This window comes from Paroedura picta, chromosome 3 (assembly GCF_049243985.1).
Source record: "Paroedura picta isolate Pp20150507F chromosome 3, Ppicta_v3.0, whole genome shotgun sequence".
NCBI lineage: Eukaryota > Metazoa > Chordata > Lepidosauria > Squamata > Gekkonidae > Paroedura > Paroedura picta.
In genome coordinates, this window is record NC_135371.1 from 4,357,659 (window position 1) to 4,381,846 (window position 24,188).

At 49.3% G+C, this 24,188-nt stretch overlaps 1 protein-coding gene across 3 annotated transcripts; it reads left to right on the forward strand.

Annotated features, from left to right (window-relative positions):
• LOC143833907 (uncharacterized) lies at window positions 1-23,642 on the forward strand. Of its 3 annotated transcripts, XM_077330207.1 has the most exons (6): window positions 1-980; window positions 3,150-3,270; window positions 5,336-5,746; window positions 5,913-6,521; window positions 19,156-19,568; window positions 19,650-23,642. In XM_077330207.1, exons 1-6 carry the CDS (start codon window positions 345-347, stop codon window positions 21,081-21,083), a joined length of 3,624 nt encoding a protein of 1,207 aa, XP_077186322.1. In that variant the 5' UTR covers window positions 1-344; the 3' UTR covers window positions 21,084-23,642. The 3 variants fall into 3 exon arrangements, with proteins under 3 accessions (XP_077186322.1, XP_077186321.1, XP_077186320.1); XM_077330206.1 differs by lacking the exons at window positions 1-980; window positions 3,150-3,270; window positions 5,336-5,746; window positions 5,913-6,521 and adding exons at window positions 13,127-13,238; window positions 15,772-16,769; window positions 17,962-18,088 and having other exon boundaries at window positions 18,952-23,640; XM_077330205.1 differs by lacking the exons at window positions 1-980; window positions 3,150-3,270; window positions 5,336-5,746; window positions 5,913-6,521 and adding exons at window positions 13,127-13,238; window positions 15,772-16,769; window positions 17,962-18,088 and having other exon boundaries at window positions 18,949-23,639.
• The last annotated feature ends 546 nt before the right edge of the window (window positions 23,643-24,188 follow it).

Sequence of the window (24,188 nt, forward strand, 5' to 3'; positions counted from 1 at the left end):
CTGCTCCACTGAGAAACCGTTCTAACTGTCAGGAACTTTCATTAAAGTTGTAGACACACCAAAGTTATGTAATTTTGCATATGGGTTATGCAATGTGGGAACAGAATAATGTTGGGACGATTAATGCCGGATGCTGAGCGTGTCTGTTCTCTTTCTGTTCCTGTTTCTTCAGGGAGAAAGCCAGTCCCGAGGACAACAACAGCTTCTAGGCTTTTAGAGTCTGCAGCACTGCCCCTGAGGAATCATCTGAGGTGAATACGAAGGAACAAGGTGCCACAGGTCCCAAATCAAGGAAGGGGTCAGAAGGGAGGGGGAAATTTCTTCATGTCCTTCAGGCTGAGAAGATGAAGCAGTTCCTGGAAAGGAGACCGGGCAATTTGATGCACCAGCAAGCAGGGGACGGTTCCCTTTCCCTTGCACAGTGGGAAGCCCAGTGGCAGGAATTCCTGAGGACGGTGGAAAACCCTCACTCTTCATGGGCTATCCCCCCCTTGCCAGAGAAACCTTCCCCCTGGGAGGATGCTGAGGCCTTCCTGGCCTCCTTCGAGCAAGTGGCCGAAGCCTGTCGGTGGCCCCAGGAAGAGTGGGTGACCCGACTCCTGCCGGCCCTCAGTGGAAAAGCCGAGAAGGCCTTCAAAGGTCTGGATGCCAAAGACAGAGAGGATTATGGGAAGGTGAAGGCAGCCATCTTGCAAGGGGAGGCCCTGAGCCGGGAGAAGCAGCGGGAAGAGTTCCGACGTTTCTGCTACCAGGAGGCTGAGGGTCCCCGGGGTGCCTACAGCCGACTGAGGGAAATGTGCCGTGGGTGGCTGAGGGTGGAGAACCACAGCAAGGAGCAGATCCTGGAGCTCTTGATCCTGGAGCAACTGCTGAACGTCCTTCCCCTGGAGATCCAGAGCTGCGTGAGGGAGAGTGGCCCCCAGAGCTGCTCCCAGGCGGTGGCCCTGGCCGAAGAGCTCCTCTCAAGGCAGGAGAAGCAGGTGAGGCTCTTCTGCTGTGTGGGTCCTGAGTGTGGGAGAGCCTGGGGTGGATCTGGGAATGACGTCTGTCTTAATGTTGGAGTGGAGAAGGAATGCCAAGGACTGATGTAATGGTCTGTTGCCTGGAAGCTGAATCCAGAGCTTTTCGGTGAGGAGGAATTCTCTCTCAACCTGGGAGCTGGTGGATTGACCAGTCATGATTGGGTCTTGCTCTTGGGGTTCTGGCCCCTCCCATCTCCACAGACGGTGACAGGCATTTCCTTGAGAACTATCTGCATCTTTTGACCACGAGAGTCTTAAAGATGTCCTCCCAGATTCCCCCTTCCTATGCCTTTTGGTGGCTGACAGTATATTTGTATATGGCCATAGGCTTTTACAGAATAGCCACAGCAAATGTATAGGAAGTGTATGGTAAAATAAAATACACCATTAAAATAGGATAATTATAAAAAACCCATAAAGCAGAAAAAGCAGCATCACAGTTTCAAAACCAAGGAAAAAAACTAAACAAAACAGAAAACATTTAAGTAACTTAAGCCCTTATTGCGTACTCATCAGAATCAGATAGACAAACGCTCATCTTCTCAGTAGTGAAATAAGAATTCAAACCAGTCTTGGTGGTTCTGCTTATTATTTGTTGGTTTGTTTGACTTTTATAACCGCCCCTCTCGGCATAGCCTGTTTATTTTCATGCTGCTTTTAACATTTATTCTGGATATAGCAATTGAGCTGATCTGGGCTGAAGACAGAACCCTCCCCTCTCTCCCCATCCGCCCTCCCCAGCTCTGAAAGGGTCCCTGTCGGAGTTGCCCTCTGGCTCCTCCGCCAAGTTGTTCCTGTCTCCCAGCCAAATTGACCTGTGGGTCCTCAAGGCGGGATTTGCACACGATAAACCAAACCTTTGCCAAATGAATTCAGGTTTATTAAATGAGTAAAAATGTACCAACTGTGCAGTACTGCAGGGGTAGTCAACCTGTGGTCCTCCAGATGTCCATGGACTACAATTCCCATGAGCCCCTGCCAGCGTTTGCTGGCAGGGGCTTATGGGAATTGTAGTCCATGGACATCTGGAGGAACCACAGGTTGACTACCCCTGCAGTACAGTCTCCTTGGGCTAATACAAGAACATAAAAAAGCTGTCTCTTCTAACTAACATATTTCATACCTGGGTTTGTTGTTGTTGTTGTTAATTTATATACTGCCCTCCCATATGGCTCAGGCACAATATATATCAATAAAACATAAGTATTAAAACCTTAAACCAATAAATAAATTAAAAATTCAGCACATTAAAACCTCCTCAGCAGTTTTCCAATGTACCTGTCAGGAAATTCTCCATGGGCGGGGGAGGCCCATTTGGTGTTATTGGAATCACTGGCCCCAACTAAATCATAGAATCATAGAGTTGGAAGGGACCTCCAGGGTCATCTAGTCCAACCCCTGACCAGGATCCCCCCTCCCAGTGTCTGCGGGGACTCTGCAGGGGGTCTGCAGCCTTTCCCCTCTGGCCTTAATGGATTCAGCCACAAGCTAGGAAACCAGACATTTACATGGCTCCCCCTCTCCCCTCAGTGTGACTGAGTCATCTAGTTTCTGCACCTGGAAGGGGGTGGAACCTGCACCCCTACTCCCGCCTTAAGAGCCAGTTTGGTGTACTGGTTAGGAGTGTAGACTTCTAATCTGGCATGCCAGGTTCGAATCTGCGCTCCCCCACATGCAACCAGCTGGGTGACCTTGGCCTCGCAACGGCACTGATGAAACTGTTCTGACCGAGCAGGAATATCAGGGCTCTCTCAGCCTCATCCACCCCACAGAGTGTCTGTTGTGGGGAGAGGAAAGGGAAGGCGACTGTAAGCCGCTTTGAGCCTCCTTCGGGTAGGGAAAAGCGGCATATAAGAACCAACTCTTCTTCTTATTAAACCACCTCCTGTCTCTCTCCACCAGTCCTCCTCGAGCCTCTGTTGACAAAGATGGTAAAGTCACTTCTGGTGGCATGTCACTTGGAGGGTGGTGGTGGCAGGGAGCCATGGGCTGCTGACATCACTTCTGTGGCTCCTGGAAGCTCCTCCGCAATCAGGAAGATTGAAAAGGGCTGCCCTAGACTCTTCTCATTAACCCTTGAGGAAGAATGAGGTTGCTTAGTGTGACGGTCCCACTCTGCTGTTGCAGGTGCCCTTAGAGGCGGTGGCTGGGAGCATCTCAGAGGCAGGCCAGGCACCATCTGAGAGCGAGTGGAGGCCACTCCCAATGGAAATCAAGGAAGAGGAGGACGGAGAGGCCAGCCTGCTGGGTAAGGAGGGAGGGAGGCCTTCTGGCGGCTGGGGCTGGGGAGTCTCAGAAGCTGAGCCAGCAGGGTACAGTGGTTAAGAGCGGCAGCTTCTAATCTGGAGAGCCAGGTTTGATCTCCCACTCCTCCACAACCAGCCAGCTGGGTGACCTTGGGCCCGTCGCAGTCCTGATAGAGCTGTTCTCACAGAGCAGTTCTCTCAGAGCTCTCTCAGCCCCACCTACCTCACAGTGTGTCCGTTGTGGGGAGAGGAAGCGAAGGCGAATTGTAAGCTGCTTTGAGGCTCCTCTGGGTAGAGATGGTCTACAATAATGGGGGAGCCAAGGAGAAAGATAGGGGCCTGTAGGGCTTCAGACAGCCCTGGCCTCCAGCATGAGCCTGGTGGAAGAGCACTGATTTGCAGGCCCTGCAGAACTTTTGACAGCTCTGTCAGGGCCTGGATCTCAGCTGGCAACTTGTTCCATCAGGTTGAGGCCAGGCCCCAAAAGGCCCTGGCTCTGGTTGAGACCAGGCAAACATCTTTAGGGCCAGGGATTACCAACAAATTGATGTTGGAAGAACGCAGTGCACTCCGTGGATCACACTGAGAGAGATGGTCCCTCAGATATGCAGGGCTCAAGCTGCGAAGAGCAGACTCTCTCAACCAGGGCTTCATGAGACCCTGGGCTCCCAAATGGGTGGGAGTTAATTAATTTTTAATATATTTTTAAATATTTGTAAAGCATTTAATAAGTGATATGACCATATTTGGACATGTGGACCCCCCCCCACCTCCCCATGGCCAATGATAGGCCTGAAGGGTTGGGAAAGGGCCCCAGCTATGCTTCCTGACCATGTTCTTCAGGATCCCTTCTGGTGTTTCTCAATGGGAAAGAAGTTGAGAAAGGCTGGTGTAGCGTTTTGAAGAGCGGTACCAAAGCCTTGATCCTGATTTGGGATGCCACCGGTAAGCAATACAACTGCTAGAGGGCAGGATGAATATGGGCCTTCCACAGGGTCCCCATGAGGACCTGTGCAGCTGCATTCTGCAGTCTTACGTTCTCCAGAGCAATTTAGGAAAAGTGCCAGTGACTTAACACCCAGGTTGGGCAAGGCGAAAAGTCCTTTGACTCTTTCCTCGAGAGGACTGACAAAGGTCTGGTTTCTTCCTTATTTTTTAGAAGCTGAAAGCCAACTCTCACAAAACTCTTCAGTTACAGGAAAGGATTTTGTTTGTCTTACTTCACCATCTTTCACAGGAAATCAAAAGATGGGCACAGCAGGTCAAATGCACACTGCCAGGAAATGACCTTTTTACCCCATTTCCCGTTTAAAGTGCATTGACCAGGAATGTTCTCAGCTTGGAGAAGAGGAGGTTGAGAGGGGACATGATGGCTCTCTTGAAGTCTTTGAAGGGTTATCACTCAGAGGAGGGCAGGGAGTGGTTGGCAGCAGACTAAGGACCCACAGTAATGGGTTTAAACTACGTGTAGAACAGTACTAGCAAAACATCAGGGGGAAAATTGACAGAGTATTTCAGCAGTAGAAGCAGCTACCTAAGGAGGTGGTGAGTTCCCCCTCACTTGCAGTCTTGAAGCAGCAGCTGGACAGAGACTTCTCATGGGTGCTTGTGGCTCTCCAGATGTCCATGGACTACAGTTCCCATGAGCCCGTGCCAGTAGAAGCTGGAGAGCCACAGTTTAGCTACCTTTACTTGAGGCTGATCCTACATTGAGCTGGGGATTGGACTAGATGGCCTGTATGACCCCTTCAAACTTGGTGATTCTACATATGGGGAGTTTGGAGGATGGGAGGAAAAGGCAAAGAGGGAATAAAACCAGGCCAGAAAAATGGGTTTTGAGGAAGGGATTAAAATACAAGCTAGGAAATCAGAGTGACGGATGTGGGACTTGATTCTAAGACCGTGTTGGTCTGAAGTAGCAAAACAAAAAGTAAGTCCAATAGCATCTTTTAAGACCAACAAAGATATATTTAAGGCGTGAGCTTTCAAGTGCATCCATTCTTCCTCAGAGGAAGTGAGACTTGGGTTTTTGCCTGGCTGCTGATTGGATCTCTGTCTTTCTACCAGCAGGGGGTGTAGGTGAGTCAGCCATGGAATTAGAGGGATCACCGCTGGTAAAAGCCAAGGAGGACGAATCTGAAGGAAACTTCAGGAATCCAGATGAAATCAAGAAGAAGGAAGGAAGTGACAGGGACAAGAAGAGGGACAAACTCATCCCTTGCCAAGGAGGAGGCTTCTGTGACATCCCCGTCGATGAAGAAAGGCCAACCAAAAAGGGATGGAATGAAGGCCTCCATGCTAACCAAAGAATGGAAAAAGAAAATGGAAAAGTGTTGCTCGGAAAGGCCTTTGGCCAGAGCACAAATGTTACCTCCCGGAAACAAGTCCCCTCCAGAGAGAAACCGTACAGTTGCTTGTTGGGTGCGAAGGACTTCAGACCGAGGACGGCTCTTACCTCTCACCAAAGAATCCACTCAGGTGAGAAGTCTTAGGAAATACTCAACCACGCAGGGATGGTCTTCTCTGACGCAGTGGGCTTTTAACTGTAGAGCAGGAAGAAGTGACCGCAGTAGGTGGATGGAAATTCAAAGGGCGATCCAACTTCCCTTGGGTGGATGCTAACGGGGTCTCTTTATTCCCACAGGAGGCCATCAGGAGAAGGAAGATGGGGAGCTGCGTGAGCTGTCCCCAGATAAAGCCAAACCTGAAGATCTGAAAGGAAGCTTCCGGGATCGGGAAGAACCCAAAAAGCAAGGAAAAAGCTGCGTTGCCGGGAACAGGGATGAGCTGGGGAATTCTGCGCCGGCCGGGGACTGCAGCGAAATCATCCACATAGTGGAGGAAACATTCAAGTGCTGGGAGTGCGGAATGAACTTCTCCGATCAGACCCAATATAATATTCACTTGCGAGTGCACAGTGGGAAGAGGATCCACAAATGCTCGGACTGCGGGAAAAGCTTCCTTTGCAGAGCGGAACTCCTTCGGCATTACCGAATCCACACGGGAGAGAAACCGTTCGGGTGCTCAGAGTGTGGCAAGAGCTTCTCGCAGAGAACAAACCTTATCCAGCACCAGAGGATTCATTCGGGCGAGAAGCCCTACAAATGCTCTGTGTGCGGAAAGCGGTTCAGTCGGTGTAGCGATGTCCAGCGGCATCAAAGAGTCCACACCGGGGAGAAGCCTTTTGAATGCTCCGAGTGTGGCAAGAGATTCATTCAGAAATCCAGCCTTCAGCAACATCAAAGGATCCACATGAAAGTCAGCATAGATTCATAGCCCATGAGAAGAGCTGCTCTTCTGTTTCGCACCGTAAAGACAGCCGCGGCCTCTGCGAAGGGTGGAAAGAGTTTGCACATGCCCCCAAAACGTACTCTAACCTTAGGAAGAACAATGGACAAATTCACACTGAGGAGAAAAAGTATAAATTCTCAGATTGTGGAAAGAGCTCTAGTCATGAGTGAAGCCTCAGAACAGGGAAGACGTCTTTGAGGAACGAATGGGATGAAATTAATTCAAAAGAAATTCCATCTAAGTGGAAGAAGTTCCTGACAGTCAGAGCGGTTTCTCAGTGGAACAGGCTTCCTCGGGAGGTGGTGGGTTCTCCGTCTTTGGAGATTTTTAAGCAGAGGCTGGAGAGCCATCTGACGGAGAGGCTGATTCTGTGAAGGCTTAAGGGGGTGGCAGGTTACAGTGGATGAGCGATTGGGATGTGAGTGTCCTGCACAGTGCAGGGGGTTGGACTAGATGACCCAGGAGGGTCCCTTCCAACTCTATTATTCTATGATTCTATGAAGGTGGAAGGAAATTCAAGACTGTCTCTGCCCCCATCAAGCAAGCAAGGAATTCGCATATAGGTTGCTCCAATTAAACTCTTCTTCAGTTGCCCAGATCAAGGGCTCAGAATGTAGTTTCTTGAAAAAGGGCAATTTTGATGGTTTTCTTTTTTGTGAAATTCACGACTTCCAAATATCTGCCAAAGTGGAGTGCTTTTCCTATGAGGCAAGGATGAAACATCTAGGACTAGGGTGGCAAAACCGAGGCTCTCCAGATGTCCATGGAATACAGGTCCCATGAGCCCCTGCCAGCAGCATGATAGGACTTTTCTTTTTAGAAAAGTGACATCTCCAGGGCGACATGGTAGAGGCTTATAAAAATGCACACAGGGTGGAGAGAGCTGACCAAGAGAACTTTTTTTCTCCTCCCCAAATACTAGAATGTGAAGGAGATATGTTATGCAGAGATTAAAGTATGAAATTCACTGCTTGAGGATGTAGTGAGGGCCACAGGCATAGATAGCTTTAAAGGGGGATTTGGTAGATTCATGGAGGTTCATTGGTGGCTACTGGTCATGGTGACTAAAGAGAACCTCCATGTTCAGTGGCTGTGAACCTTTGAATAGCAGTACCAGGCGGTAACATCAGTGGAAGGCCTTGGCCTCCATGACCTTGTATTAACCCTCAAGAGCAGGGATTCCCAACCAGGAGTCCACAGGAGCTCCGGAGGGGGTCCGTAGCCTTTCTTCTCCTGCCTTAGTGGGCTCGGCCACAAGCTAGGAAGCCACTTTCATTGCTTCCTTTCCCCCCCCCCCTCCCAAGCATTAGTGAGTTCTTTCGTGGTTTCTAGGCCAAGAAGGGGGTGGAGCCTGCCCCTTCTCCTGCCTTAAACCACTTCCTGTCTCTCCCCCTTCAGTTCTCCTCAAGCCTGCCTGTTAATGCGGGTAGTGGGTAGTCACTTCCAAAGGGTGTGGCAGGGAGACCTGGACAGCTGACATCACTCCCAGGTCTCCTCGAAGCCTGAAAAATAATTTCAGGAGCTTCCCCATGGTCCAGAAGTTGAAGAAGGCTGCTCCAGAGGAACTGACCGGCCACTGTGCAAGACAGGATGCTGGACTAGATGGACCACTGGTCTGATCCAGCAGGGCTCTTCTTACATTCTTCACGATTTCTGACATCTGCAAAACTAGGGGGGAAACATCCCTGTTTTCCGAGTCCCGCAGAAAAGTCAGCAGGTTGAGGAGAGTCGATAGCTACAGTCTGTCTATGACTGGCGTAAATCAGTGTGAATAACTGGCTTCCCTGATTTCCAAATGTTTCCACGCAGCAAGGTGGCCTTCAGGGGCAATCTCACTGCCCGGTCTGTTGTGAGCTTTTTGGGGACTTACCACTGGGATTAAATTCAGAGGGAAAGGAAAACTCCATGAATTCAAAGGGGTTCTGAACAACATCCTATATCTTGGAACTGGATGAGTATCCTTGGAATGGGGAGATGAATGTCGCAAAGCCCTAGTTCCCCTCCACTCTCCCTGGCAGCATCAGGCGGGAGAAGTAAAATTCCCTGCTCTTTGTTGGAGGATTTTTTTCAATGGGCCAGAGATAAGGCATTGTTTAAAATGGTCATCCATTGCAATGTGTTGTGTGTGTGTTTTTTAAATGTTCAGTAAAAATGTAGAAAGAGATGCTCTTGCTTCAGCCAGACACCGTCCACCACATCTGATACCTGTTTGTTCAAGAGCCTGAGTGTTCGGCTATAGTTAGGGGGGTCTGGGTTCAAACCCACACTCGGTCTGTCACTTTCTGAGCCTGGTACACCTTACAGGATTGCTCTGAAGAATAAATATGGTGCCTCTGGGGTGAAACCCTTCTTGCAATAAATGTGTAATGTATTGATCAGTCCAGAAATCTCAGGACATTGCTGGCACGTATTTGTGCTGAATATTAACTTTCATGGTGGTTTAGGACAGGGGTAGTCAACCTGTGGTCCTCCAGATGTTCGTGGACTACAATTCCCATGAGCCCCTGCCAGCATTGGACATCTGGAGGACCACAGGTTGACTACCCCTGGTTTAGGATATACCAAAGGTATTCTTTTGAATTACCCCGCACTTTCTTTGGGGGAAGCAGCAGGAATTACCTATTTATAGGAGAAGTACCCCCTTGGAGTGGCCAGAATGTGGGTCTCCAGATATTCATGGACTACAATTCCCATGAACCCCTGCCTGCTGCAGCATCAGACAATCCATGCACAGGAGAAACTTCTCAAATATTCAGCTTCTGGGGAGAACTTCATTCTGAGTGGTAATCTTCAGCAGCAGCAAAGAATCCACTGAAGGGAGAAACCTCTTGAATGCTACGGAAGTTCATTCCATCAGAACTGCAGTCTTCAGCAGCATCAAAGAATCTACACGGGAGAAACCTTTTGTGTGCTCGAAGTGTGGAAAGAGATTCAGTCAAAGCTGCAGTCTTCTACAGCAGGGGTAGTCAACCAGTGGTCCTCCAGATGTCCATGGACTACACTTTCCATGAGCAAATGCTGGCAGGGGCTCGTGGGAATTGTAGTTCATGGACATCTGGAGGACCACAGGTTGACTACCCCTGTTCTATGGCATCTGACAACCCACAGAGGGCAGAAACCAGAATCCTCCATGCGTGAAAAGAAACTCAGTTGGAGACGTCAGGTTGAGAGACTTGTGAAATGTGACAATAGCACATTAGAACTCCACGTGGATTGTTTATGCACATGAAGAGAAACTTTGCGCCAAGAGCTGTTTTCACATTTTACGCACTAACTATCACATCTGAACCCAGACGGATAAAGCTATATATAAAATTGAGTGTAGAATGAACCTGCGTCTGCTCAGAAACCTTACCATTAACTACAGAAACTGCAAAAAATCCCGCTTTGGAAAATGCTCAGATTGTGGAAGGAGCTGTAGCCGTGATGGAAACTTCAGATGCAGGGAGGAAACAGGATGTGTTCTGAGGGAGGAAAGAGGTTCAAGACCAGCTCTGTCCTTCTTCCAGTGAGGAACACACAGGAGGAGGAACCTCCGACCCAAATGATCCCTGGGTGGCAAGAGCTTTAGCCAGAGATCAGATCTGTATATTCTTCAAAGAATTTCCCCAGGGGGTAAATCTTTGCCCATCCATCACCCAATGTTCTTGCATGTCGGTTGAGACTCAGCTTCAGTTGCCCAAAATGCTAATGGCTCAGAAATGATTTACATTTTTAGTGGCTCCTCCTTATCTGTGGAACTCCCTGCTTAAGGAAGCTTGCCCTCTTTCTATCTTTTTTTAAGAAGCTGGGAGAAAATTGTTATTTACCATATCCAAAGGATGAAAATGCTGGTTGATGACACTAGACAATCCCATACTTTTTGCTACAGACACATGGCAAGTGGCCAGCTGGTGTCCACAATTTGCAAACAGCTCTTTCCTGGCAAGGAGGCCTGCCGGAGTGGCCAAACTGCGATTCTCTAGATGTCCATGGACTACAATTCCCGTGAGCTCCTGCCTGCAGATGCTGGCAGAGGCTCATGGGAATTGTAGTCCATGGATATCTGGTGATCCACAGTGGCCACCAGGAGTGACAGTTGAGCGATCTTTCTGGTGAGGGTCAGTGTTTGAAGCCGCTCTGATTTTACTGACAGCTCCCAAAGATACTGTGTTTACAAAGCAGGGCGGGCAGAAATCGGTCAGGTTTGGTGTGTCTGTTTTACAGGTTTCATTTAAGGCTACACCTTTCCCCCCATAATCTGAATACAGCTGAGGGTTTGATTGGGGTGCTGCCAACAATCCTGAGGGGGGGTGGGGAAAGTCTTGCCCTCTTCGTAGAGGCTTAATTTTTCTGATATTATTTCCCTCCTCTTCAAGGATTAATCTTCCCCTCCCCCCTTTTGACCAAGAACATGACAACTTTATAAAGCAAGGAAAATGTTAAAGGGATTGAGAAAGGGTTGTAAGTCGTAGAAGAGGTTTTGCAGAATAACTTCAGTTGCTCATCGACTTGGCCATATTTTGTGTTTTGCTTCTTAAAGCACGAGTTGGAGTGAGACTGTTGAAAAAGTTAGTCCCCTGTAAATGTGCTGGGTTTTGGAGGGGGGGGGCGTGTTGTTTCTAAAAATTGCTTTGTTTAAATTGCATGTAAAGATATAGAAATTGCCGTTCCCATGCAGCAAACCCTTTTCAGTTTGGGGCTTTTTTTCAGTGATAGCCGAATTCGATCCACTTTGCCCAAATTCATGATCTGGATCAGGTTGTTGAATGCCTGTTAATGCTTGCTTCTGTCAGAACTTTTAATGAAGCTTTTAATTTCAGCTTTTCTAATGTTCTGTTCTTCGATTGATATGTTGTGATTTTATGGTAGTATTTTGAAAGAGGCAGCCTATAAACTCCTTAAAAAATTGTAAAGGAGTTTGCAGTCTTTGCCAGTAGGCTACGTAAGGGGGCATCACCTGCTCCGTGCAGTTTGGGACCTGGTTTTTGAGGGGCGTAACCTGTTGCTAGAACTCTTTACCCTCCCAAACCCAGGGAGAAAAGCAAACCCTCAGAAAGGGGGGTGTTGTGGGAGGGGGGTGGTTTTGGAGAATTGGGAGATGGGCACAGTCCCCCTCCCCCATCAACAACATCTTCTTTTTCAGAAATGGCCTTGAGCTAGTAAAGCTCGAGAATTTTTCAATAACAGGGAGGTGACATTGATAGTGGTTTCAGGGGCTTGGCCCCAGGTCAGGACTCCCCGTATTCCACATTTCCATTATATATTTATTGAGGTGGTATGTCCCGTTAACGAGTGGAATTCACCGCTGCAGGAAGTGATGGCAGCTACAAGCATAGAAAGCTTCAAGAGGGGACTGGATAAATATATGGTCCGTTATTAGCCACAAGATTGGTAGTACTGTCTAGGGCAGTGATGCTCTACATTCTTGGTTTTTGGGGGGCAACAGAAGGAGGGCTTCTGGAGTTCTGGACCCACTGCTGGGCTTCCTGATCACACCTGTGTTTTGAACCTTATGTGACACAGTATGGGACTGGATGGGTCACTGGCCTGATCCAACATGGCTTCTCTTATGCTCCTTTGTCTGGGACAATGATGCTCTATATTCTTGGTGCTTGGTGGGCCACAGCGGGAATATCCGGAGTTCAGGCCCCACTGGTGAATTTCCTGATTTGAATCTCCTCTAGATGATTATGATGATAATTCCAGGTAATCCCCAGGTCCCCCCTGGAGGGTGGCATCCCTACAAAAATAACATATTCCCTGGACGAGTCAGAAGAGAAGGCTACGCTACAACTCTTCTTGACACCCTGCTTCTCTACGAGCAGGGGACTTCTCTTTGCTAGGGTGCCTAATTTCCCGGTGCGATTTCCCCATCTGCACTGGTATATCCAGCTCAGAAACCCTCGGGAGACCTATAACTGCAGCCCTCCAGCTGTCCATAGACTACAATTCCCATGAGCCCCTGCCAGCATTCTGCCACCCTCGGGAGACCTATAAGAGGAGGTATAGTCAAACTGCAGCCCTCCAGATGTACATGGACTACAATTCCCATGAGCCCCTGCCAGCATTCTGCCACCCTCGGGAGACCTATAAGAGGAGGGGTAGTCAAACTGCGGCCCTCCAGATGTCCATGGACTACAATTCCCATGAGCCCCTGCCAGCATTCTGCCACCCTCGGGAGACCTATAAGAGGAGGGGGTAGTCAAACTGCGGCCCTCCAGATGTCCATGGACTACAATTCCCATGAGCCCCCGCCAACATTCTGCCACCCTCGGGAGACCTATAAGAGGAGGGGTAGTCAAACTGCGGCCATCCAGATGTCCATGGACTACAATTCCCATGAGCCCCTGCCAGCGAATGCTGGCAGGGGCTCATGGGAATTGTAGTCCATGGACATCTGGAGGGCCGCAGTTTGAAGAGGGACAGGGAAAGAGCCCGGGACGTCAGCAGCTCCCTCCCGCAGAGTATGCATGCTGCCAGGAGAGAAAAGGGAAACGGCTCCCCGGCGGCTGTGCAATGGTTAAAGCGAGAGATCTCTGCTTCCTAGAGGGGCATGGGAATTTGGGTAACTGGGGGGTGCGGGAGGGGGGGGTGGGCGAAGCGGCCGCTTCCTCTTTCCTCTGGGGCTGGGAAGCTTCCCTTTGAATTTCTCGGCAGAGGGCACGAGGATGAGCGCAGCAATTTGGGGAGAGGCAGAGTAAGTTAAAGGGCTTTTTTTGGGGGGGGGGAGGCAAGGGGGAAAAGGGTCAGGGGAGGCAAGGGGGAGTGGGATGCCCTTCCCTAGTAGGGGGACAAGATGCATCCAAGTGCAGCTTTCTCCCAGCCTGAAAAGCCCTCCCAGCTCACCCCGCGTGTCTCATTTCACCGCCTGAGCTCTCATGTCTAGCTTGAGCGTCTCCTTCCTGTCGGATTTGGGGACCTCCTCCCCGAGTTTTGCACATCTCACTGTGGCAGCGTCCGCTCTGGATGATGGGTTGGCAGGGGGAAGGGACTGGGAGGCTTTTTTAAAGGGGGCTGGCCAATTTGGGCCAGGAGTAGACTTATCTGCAGCATTGCCCACAACAGGGATATAGACCTTTGTCTGCTGGCACTGGCAAGGGAATAATTCGGGAAAATCACCATGCAGCTACGCCCATCTAAGCCCAAAATGGTATATACGGATGCATTGTTTGGTCTAGCAGTAGCTATTAGCTATGGCGGGTCAATGGAACCTCCTTGATCACAGGTAGTATATCTCCATATGCCACCTTGCTGGGGAGGAAGATATATATATATCTTTAATAATTTGGTTTAAACCCCTTTTAAGAAGAGATGGTTTCTATACCCTGCTTTTTTTACTGCCCAGAGGAGTCTTAAAGCCGTTTACAGTCGCCTTCCCTTCCTCTCCCCACAACAGACACCCTGTGAGGTAGGTAGGGCTGAGAGAGCTCGGGCAGAACTGGGACTGGCCCAAGAAAACCCAGCAGGCTTCTAGTGGAGGAGTGGGAAATCAGACCTGGTTCTCCAGACTAGAAGCCATTGTTCTTAACTACTACACCATGCAGGCTATTTATGCGACAACTAAGAAGGAAGAAAGGCAGGAGATGCATTAAAAAGGTGTAACCTCCATGTAGAGACACTATACCTGTATACATGACTGGCTGGGGGTCTGCTAAGAGGGCCTTGGAAAAGAATTAGATACAGTTTCAGGCTTTAAGGTAGTCCTGGATTCTGGCTGTTTTCTACCACTAAAGGTAAAGGTAAAGGTATCCCCTGTGCAAGCATCGAGTCATGTCTGACCCTTGGGGTGACGCCCTCCAGCGTTTTCATGGCAGACTCAATACGGGGTGGTTTGCCAGTGCCTTCCCCAGTCATTACCGGTTACCCCCCAGCAGCAAGCTGGGGACTCATTTTACCGACCTCGGAAGGATGGAAGGCTGAGTCGACCTTGAGCCGGCTGCTGGGATTGAACTCCCATCCTCATGGGCAGAGCCTTCAGACTGCATGTCTGCTGCCTTACCACTCTGTGCCACAAGAGGCTCATTCTACCACTACAGGCAGACTAATGCAGCGATCCATCTCAATCGCTCTCTTAGGGATTATTTGTTGTTTTGAAAGTCTTGAGTTGGACTATCCAGTTGAGTGCTTAGGGGAGCAAGCCAAAGCAGGCAAGAGGCGTTCTCTGGCTTGTCCTGGAAGAAGAGTTTTGAGGCCTGCATTGCTAGTCCCTGAAACCCCTCAGAGATTTCTGTGTGGCCATTCCTCACTGCCATGCCCCCCCCCATGACATGTCACCAGAAGTGATGTCACCACCTGTATTAAAAGGCTGAGAAGGAGAGAGACAGACAATGGTTTAAGGAGCAGGTTTGCAGGCTCTCCCCCCCCCCCCCGGCACAGAAACCACGAGAGGACTCACTCATGCTGGGGGGTGGGGGAGGAACCATAGAAGTAGCTGGTTCCCCAGCTTGTGGTCAGGTCCATTAAGGTAGGAAGGAACTGTAGCCTTTTGGAACTAGGAACGCAGGGAGGAACTGGACACTTTTTAGCTTTCTTTTATCTCTCTCATACTGCATTTTGACTTCTGCATTGAAATAGTCTAGTGTTTCTTACACACGAGGATTCACCATTAGATCATCTTATGGTTCTTTCCTCGGAATTGCTTGATCTGAACTGAGGAAGCTTCTAAATGTTTTCATTGTATTTTGCAAGCAATTTCGTCTTGAAAAATAAATACTTCATTGGCAAAGAAAAACAATATACTCTACAAGCAATTCATCTCGAAAAATACGTACTTCATTGACAAAGAAAAATACTTAGTAAACAATTGTCTGACTTTTTATTGTACCTTATGCAGCATAATTTCTCTTTGATAGGAAGGAAAAGGCTGCAGACCCCCAGCTGTCTGTGGACCCCCCGTTGGGAATCCCCACTATAAAGTATTGTACTGAAGCGTTACATAAAGTCCATGTTTGGCTCGGTAGCCCTGGGTTTAAATATTGTGCTCAAGCACTGCCTTAAATCCCTGTTTGGCTTTGTGGCTGACAGATGACAGGCCTTCCAAGTAATTCAGTCTGTTTCCAATTTCTGTTTCAGTTAGTCACAGGAAAGCCAAATAGACTTCGTACTAATGCTGACTCAAGTCTTGCACCAGAATCATATTACCGCATGCTCAGCATTTGAATTTTGTGCTCTCAATACTGGATTTGTGTCCCTGTTACTTCTCCTCTGTTTCGTTTTCTTTCCATTTTAAGATTACAGCTGTCCTATTCTGCTCAGGATGCAAGCTGCCCCACTCAGGAGGGGAGAAATTTAGAGGGACCATTATCCAGGACTTTTCCATTTGGTTTGCATCTTTAACTCTTCAGGGATCCAAACATCTTCTCGACCCAGGGAAGGACGGGGAACACTACCAGCCTTCAAGGAGTTCTTGATTCGTCAGGAGACTGCAATAAATTTGGAAAGTCGTCAGGACAAGCCAGACCTTAGCAGACAGAACTTTTTGCCGCCTCTGCAGAAAGGGAGGTGCTAGAACTGAGGGAATCACAAGATGGCTGCCGAGGAAAGAGAGGCCACCTCGGTGGGCCTTGAAGTCACAGTGGATAAGGGAGTGAAAATGGAAGATCCAGTCTCCATCAGGACTTCTCTGCATGAGGGCCCACGAAGATCAAGGAAAACCACTTACATCTCCCAGGATGGGACCGTTGAAGAGTGCCTGAGCTGGACAGCAGCAAAACAGTCTGAACGGGAGACGGACATCAGGATATCACAGTGCTGGGAAGCCGAATGGCACGAACCTCTGAAGACAGGCCAGTCTCCTTATTCAGGGTGGGGCCACCCTCAGCTCTCAGGGCCCGCCTTCCTGGCTCCTCCGGAAACATCCACCGGTGTCTGCAGCTCAAATGCTGATGTGACCGGAGGGAAAGCAGACGACGGGGACCCGAAGAGCGAGGCACCGGGCAACCAGGAGATGTGGCGCCAGCGCTTCCGCTGGTTCTGCTACCAGGAAGCCTCGGGGCCTCGGGAGGCCAGCCTTCAGCTCCGGGAGCTCTGCCTGAGTTGGCTGAAGCCCGAGGCACGCACAAAGGAGCAGATCGTTGACCAGATCCTCCTGGAGCAGTTCCTGGCCATTTTGCCGGAGGAGATCCAGGGCTGGGTAGGGGAAGGCAGCCCGGAGACCTGCGCCGAAGCCGTGGCCCTGGTGGAAGACTTCCTGCTGCGGCAGGAGGAAGCCGAGCAGTGGAAGCAGGAGGTGAGCACATTTGGGGTGTCTCAGATCCAAAGGTAGAGGGGAGACAAGAGTACGAGGGGGGGCTGGAGCATCTCTCCCTTAGAAAAAGGCTAGAGATTCTGCGACGGTCTGGTCTAGAAGAACGAGGGCTGCAGGGGGGAACAGTGGAGACTGGCAAAATTAAGCAAGGAGTAGGAAGAATGGGCAGGTGGGATTTTCTCTTCCTCTTGCAAAATGCTAGAACTGGGGCAGGCTTCCTCAACTAGGGTTTCGTGAACCCCTGGTGTTTCTTGAATGCCCTGGAAAGGTTTCCCTAAAGGTTGGGAGTTAATTAATTTTTTAAATATGTTTTTAAAACTTGTTAACCATTTATCGTGATATGTGACCCTATGTGGTCATGCCAAGCCACCCACCCCCTCTCCCCAAATGGACAGTGATGGGCCTGGAGGGTGTGGGGAGGGGAGGGGCCCTGGGTGGCCTTTTACCCAGCTATGCTTTCCAGCCATATTCTCCACAATCACCACACTTATGGGGGGTTTCGAAGCCTGAACAATGTTTCATGGATTTCTTAATTATCAAAACATAGAGAAAGGCTGGTCTAGGGCAGCGGTCCTCAATCTTTCTGAGGTCAGGGACCACCTCCAGGGATGTGGGGAGAGCCGACGGCCTGGGTGCTGCGCACACGCGCGGCAGCTGCACGCAAACGCACACGTGCGCAGTTGGCGCGCATGCGCGTTTTCGCCACCAGGGGGTGCAAACGTGCATGCGCGCCAACTGCATGCATGCGTGTTTGTGGTGCTGGCGGCCGCGCCTGCCTCTTCCCTTCCTTCTCACTGTGGGGGGGGGGGTCAGGCGCGGTACCGGTACCGGTCCGCCGACCGGGGGTTGGGGGTTGATGACCCCCGGTCTAGGGCATCCAGTGAGGCTAATGGGCCATAGATGCAGGACATACAAAAGGAAATACTTCTTCATATGAGTGATTAAAAGGTGGAATTTGTTACCATCATATTCAGAGGCAGCCTTCCTTCCCTCCCTCCCTCCGTCCCTCCCCATCCGGCTTAGACACTGTCCAGAGGTCCAAAGGCCAGGCCGTGACACTGTCCAGAATCCTAGAATCATAGAGTCTGAAGGGGCCACACAGGCCATCTCGCCCAACCCCCTGGTCAATACAGGATCAGCCTACTTTCCATGCTTTCCATTTCTTGCCTTGTAGGTACTGGGAGAATTTGAGGAGATGGCCATGGGATTCTCCAGAGAAGATGAGGCTGCCCGAGGCACAGTGGATGGGCACCCCTCCCAAGAAATCAAGCAGGAGGGCTCCGAGGGGGCCGGCTCGCTAGGTGAGAATGGTTTGTGTCCCACAGATCTGGATGTGCTGTCAGGGGGCTCTTCGATGAGGCCTCCATCAGCGCTCCCCCTGGGGCCAGCTGAGTTTTTAAAAAAGTGGACATGGCCATTGTAAGGCGGGGGTTGTTACCGGCTGACCTCTCTCAAACAAAAGGGTTTTCCACCAGACTGCTAAACCCCTGGTTTTTCTTTAGTCCGGCCTTCCTCAAAGGGGCCAAGGCACATTTGTGTGACTGGGCACAGACTGAAAAATGTGAGAAGCGGAGCCCAATGGGATTCAGAACTAAGCCTCTGAATCCTAGAGCTATGAGTCAGCCTCAGGGGAAGGCCTCGGCCTGAATGTCCTGTAGTTAGCCCTCCAGAGGAACTGGCTGGCCACTGTGTGCGACAGGATGCTGGCCTAGATGGACCACTGGACTGATCCAGCAGGTCTCATGTTTTTATGATTTCTCTAGAGCAGCAAATCTGAGCCTCTTGTGGCGCAGAGTGGTAAGGCAGCAGACATGCAGCCTGAAAGCTCTGCCCATAAGGCTGGGAGTTCGATCCCAGCAGCCGGCTCAAGGTTGACTCAGCCTTCCATCCTTCCGAGGTCGGTCAAATGAGTCCCCAGCTTGCTGCTGGAGAGTAAACGGTAATGACTGGGGAAGGCACTGGCAAACCACCCCGTATTGAGTCTGCCATGAAAACGCTGGAAGGCGTCACCCCAAGGGTCAGACATGACCTGGTGTTTGCACAGGGGATACCTTTACCTTTACCTTAGAGCAGCAAATATGCCATTGACCTCATTTTCAGGCTTCATTTCACCTTGAAAACTAAATGTATAAGGTTTTCTCTCTCTCTCTCTCCATTCCAGCAGGCGATGGCTGGGACAGCGAGTCCGAAAGAGCACTGATTGAGGTTCCATTGGAAATAATTGTGCCTCGAGACACAGCTGAGAACTTTGTGAATCCGGAGGGACCAAGGTGGGACGAGGAGAGCCAACTCGAAAAGAGACAAAACAAACCCGTCCTTTGCCAGAGTGGCAGTCTGCACGACATTGCATTCCAGCCAAGAATATGCCCAGGGAAAAGAAGGCACGTGTGCAATATATGCGGGAAAGCCTTTACCCAAAAATCAAACTTAAATAGGCACCAGAGAACCCACATGGGAGGAAACAAGTATGAGTGTTTTGAATGTGGGAAAAGCTTTAACTGGGAAAGTAGCTTTATCAGGCACCAGAGTTTCCATACCGGGGAAAAGCCTTATCCATGTACATACTGTGGCAAGAGCTTTAGCCGCAGTGCAAACCTGATCATCCATCAGAGAATCCACACAGGGGAGAAACCGCATTGCTGTGTAGACTGCGGGCAGAGCTTTAGCCAGATCTCTAACCTCATCCGACACCAGAGGATCCACACCGGAGAGAAGCCGTACCAGTGCTTGGATTGTGGGAAGAGCTTCACGCAGAAGTCAAACCTCCTCAAACACCAGAGCGTCCACTCAAGTGACAAGCCGTACAGACAGTCAGCTTGTGGGAAGACGTTCAACCAGAAGTCGAATTGTAGCAAACTGGAGAGGATCCACGTGGGAGAAAGCCCATGCGCGTGTTTTAAGTGTGGGAAAATGTTCTCCCGGAGAGGGAACCTTCTCCGACACCAGAGCATCCACACAAAAGACAAACCGCATAAATGCTCAGAGTGCGGGAAAAGGTTCAACCAGAGGACAAACCTTAATGCGCATCAGAGAATCCACACGGGAGAGAAACCTTACAAATGTCTAGCCTGCGGGAAAAGCTTCAGGTGGAGGGCACATCTCATCATACACGAGAGGCTGCACACGGGAGAGAAGCCACATAAATGTACAGAATGCGGGCAGAACTTTAGCCAGAGATCTAACCTTGTCAGGCACCACAGAATCCACACGGGGGAAAAGCCATATAAATGCTGTGATTGTGACAAGAGTTTTGGTCAGAAATCGAACCTCCTTAAACACCAGAGGATTCATACAGACGAGCAAATAGACAATCAGGGGCCAAATCATCTTAGACAGGAAAAAATACTCCCAGGAGAAACCCCATACAAATGTTTCAGGTGTGGTAAAATATTTTCGAGACAGGGAAACCTCCTTAGGCATCAGAGCATCCACACCAGAGAAAAGCCACACAAATGCTTAGATTGTGGGAAAAGGTTCAACCAAAGAGCTAACCTCATTAGCCATCAGCGCATCCACACGGGGGAGAAACCTTTCCAATGCTTCGACTGTGGGAAGAGCTTTCGCCAGAGCCCACACCTCATTAAGCATCAGAAGGTGCACGCAGAAGGGAAGACGGCTTGTGCAAATTCAGATTCTGAGGAAGGAATCCATCAGAGTTCAGTTCATAGCGGGTGTGAGAGAATCGGTGTGGGAGAAAGCCCCTACGAATGTCTGAAGTGTGGGAAAATCTTTAACTGGCAATCCAACTTCATCAGGCATCAGAAAATCCACGCTGCTGAGGAGCCTCATAAATGTTCCATCTGTGGGAAGAAGTTTAATCGGAGGAAAAACCTCATTGCCCACCAGAAGGTCCACATGAAAGAGAAGCCGTTTAAATGTCCAGACTGTGGGCAGAGCTTTGCGTGGGAAGCCCACCTGGTCATCCATCAAAGGATCCATACGGGAGAGAAGCCCCACCAGTGCTCCAGCTGTGGGCAGAGCTTCAGTCAAAGATCTAACCTCATTCGCCACCAGCGAATCCACACTGGCGAGAAGCCCTATAAATGCTCGGACTGTGGCCAGAGTTTCAGCCAGAGAACACACCTGGTGGTGCACCAGAGGACCCACACGGGGGAGAAGCCACATCAGTGCTCTGAGTGCGGCCAGGGCTTCAGTCAGAGGGCCCACCTGGTTGTACACCAGCGAATCCACACTGGGGAGAAGCCCCATAGATGCACAGACTGTGGTCAAGGCTTCTGCCAGAGATCGAACCTCATCAGGCATCAGAGGACCCATTCCTGTGAGAAGAAAAATTAGAGATGCTGATGCTACTGGAGAACTCCCTTTTTGTTACTTGCAGTGTCTTGGTAAGCCAAAGATACGTGGTGGGAAGAGAAACAAATGTCTGTATCGCAGGGAAAACCTAAGCGCGCATCTTGATTCTTCTCCATGAATGAACCCATTGAGGGCAACAGCAAAACCAACTGAATCCAAGGACCAAGTGAGATATTTCAGTGAAAACACAGCTTGTGTCAGACTTTGTGCTGCCCAGTGAGTGCCCGGAAGGGGGGTGAGAGGTGGATCAATTCCGATGTGACCGCTCTGGTCCAGTTTTTCTCCTCCTCCTCGCTCTTGTGAACTTCCAGCAAGGGCCTCTGGAAGGAGGGGCACTGTTTCTAGCGTGATGTCTTTGCCCCACTGTCATCCCATTCTCAAAAAATGAGGTTCTGCCATGGCACGTTCCTTAACACGGCACTAGAGTGCTCCCCATTATGGCTAGCTGATACACTCTTTCCATCTTGTCTCCATTCTTCTTGACAGTTCTGCCCAGTTCAAACTTCAGGCTCTTGTTCCTCCCATCCCAGGAACTTGACAGAAGTGCGTCTGTTCTTGTTTCCTGTGTATTGCTGGGATATGACGCCTGCTGCCCAGCTTTGAAGCTTCTTCAGTGTACTGTGCTATATCTGAATGAATTGCTCTTCAAACAACACCTTTTTGAAACGCCATGAATGGTCAAACAATCCCTTTGTACAGGCCAGTGGAAACCCATCTTGTGACTGTGCTGAAACATTGTTCGCTCCCACCTCCCGGCTTTGTGTTGATATGTGTTTTATTCTCGGGAAGAAATATCTACGTGAGCAGTTCAGTAAAAAAAAAACCCTCAAAATATATTTTCTACCTTTGCTGTGACTGGGTTTTGTACTGCAAACGGAGGTAGATTTGTTTGAATGATTACTGCATCTGAGGCACAGAGGTGGGACACGGATTTTAATTCAACTAATTAAGCCATCACTGTATGGGTACTACTACTATTATTAATAATTTAATTTATATACCGCCCTCCCATGTGGCTCAAGGCAGTGTACACCATTCATTCACATCAATGAAAGACAGATATTAAGAACCTTAAAACAATAAATCACAGTGTTAAAATCTCAACAATACTGCCCAGAGAATATTCTCTGTGTGGGGTTGTCCAGGGGAGGCCCATTTTATGTTATCAGGATCACTGGCTCCAGCCAAATGCGTGGTGGATGAGCTCAGTCTTGCAGGCCCTGCAGAACTGGGACAGCTCCGACAGGGCCCTGATCTCCTGGAGCTCATTCCACCAGGTGGGGGCCAGGAAAGAAAAACATTTCCTCTCATTTTCTTCTGCTTCCATAAAATGATTGCTGATAATCTGGCTGCTTTGACTTAAGAAAAGATGCTTGCAGGATTGGACCGGAGGTCTATCTGTCCCAGCATTCTACTTTGGGAAAAACCCACAAGATACATGGAACTGTATATATAGGAACTGTATATATATGGAACTGTATATATGTTGAAGTCATAGGCCATAACCATAAAAAACAACAACAAAACCCTGAACATCCAGCAGCATTTATCTTGTAAAAGAGTTATAAATAGAATTAAAACATTTAAAATACAAGTAGGATTTTAAATTCGGTACAGATGTCATTGGTAACACTGGAAACAAAGCTCTTCCTAATAATTACAGAAGAAAATAAAACTGGCAACAGTCAAGATAACAGATCAAAAAACTTCTGCCAACACTTGGCAGAGTTCTCAGATAATGTTACGATCAACGACAATGCAACAAACCTGTTCCACTTAATATTTCTGGCAAGGGCTTGGAGGAGGAGCTGGTCTCATGGCTTAAGTGCCACTCAGTGCTTAACACCCACTCAGGGCAGCTGTCCAACCCTTGAGTGCCTTTTCCTCCAAGCGGCTTGCCTGTCTGTCCGGCGGCCAGCCAGTCGCCTTCCGTCCCCCACCCCTGACCACCCCACTTCCTTCCACTTCCCACGGAGGCTGCAGATCCTGCTGCATAAGAGCTGCCCCTGCTGGTGAGTTCCCTGCATCCTGCAGCCATTCCAAGTCCAGGGGGGGGGGAGGGAGAGGCCACCCACCCCCCACCCTCCCAATCTAGCACCCATTGTATTTCTGAATGCAACAGGCTTTGCCCCTAGTAATTCATAAGAAGCTGCCCTATTACTAGAACAGGCCCTTGATCCACCAAGTTCTGTCTTATCTGCTCCAACTGGCAGTGTCTCTCCAGGATCTCAGAAAGAAATTGAGTCCACCTACATTTCTATGTCACATTACAGAGCTATGTCTAAAAAAAAATCCCTTTGTTCAAGGGATTTTTTCAAGGGATTCTAGACCATGAATATTATTGGCAAACTTCTGGGACAACAATGAGGTGAACATTTGCTTCTGAACTTGCCAATGTATGAAAAAATTGATTAGCAAAATTCTTCATGGTGGACACTTTATAAGAGGTTTTTGGGTGACATAATTGATTGATATAAGCCACCCCAAGACCATCCAGAGAGAGGTGGCATGTCAATAAAAAAATAAAATGAATAATAAATATTCAGATTCTTACAATGGCTTCTAAACTGTGAGCCTATGTTGATTTGCTAAATGTTGATGTTTGATATAAGGATTTTCAGTCCCTCTCCAAAATAAATGTTAACCTGTACTAGGTTCAGCCCCCAGGAAGCTGAGAAATCTACACCCTTGAGGAGAACTCATCTCTGTGTAGTCTCTAGATCAGTTATAGGGCCAGGAGAATGTCAACCTTAACCAGGGAGCAAAGCACAGATCTGCTGGCCCTTTCTGTTGGGAGCTAGTGTGGTGTAGCCAGTAAGAGTGGCAGCTTTTAATCTGGAGAGCCAGGTTTGATTTCCCACTCCTCCACATGCAGCTAGCTGGGAGACCTTGGGCCGCTTACAGTTCTTTCAGAGCTTTCTCAGCCTTACCTACCTCACTGGGTGTCTGTTGTGGGGAGAGTAAGGGAAAGGGAATGTAAGCTACTTTAGGATACATGAGGTCCGCTGAGTGACCTTGGGCCAGTCAGTTCTCTTTGGACTCTCTCAGCCCCACCTAACCTCAGGAGGTATCTGTTGTGGGGAGAGA

Excerpts from the sequence above, each read along its gene's own strand:
- LOC143833907 (XM_077330207.1), top strand. The coding sequence starts at position 345 with ATGAAGCAGTTCCTGGAAAGGAGACCGGGCAATTTGATGCACCAGCAA. Across the intron at positions 3,271-5,335 it reads CGGAGAGGCCAGCCTGCTGG|CAGGGGGTGTAGGTGAGTCA; the intron begins GTAAGGAGGGAG and ends TCTTTCTACCAG. Across the intron at positions 6,522-19,155 it reads GCAACATCAAAGGATCCACA|CAGGGAAAAGAAGGCACGTG; the intron begins TGAAAGTCAGCA and ends CAAGAATATGCC.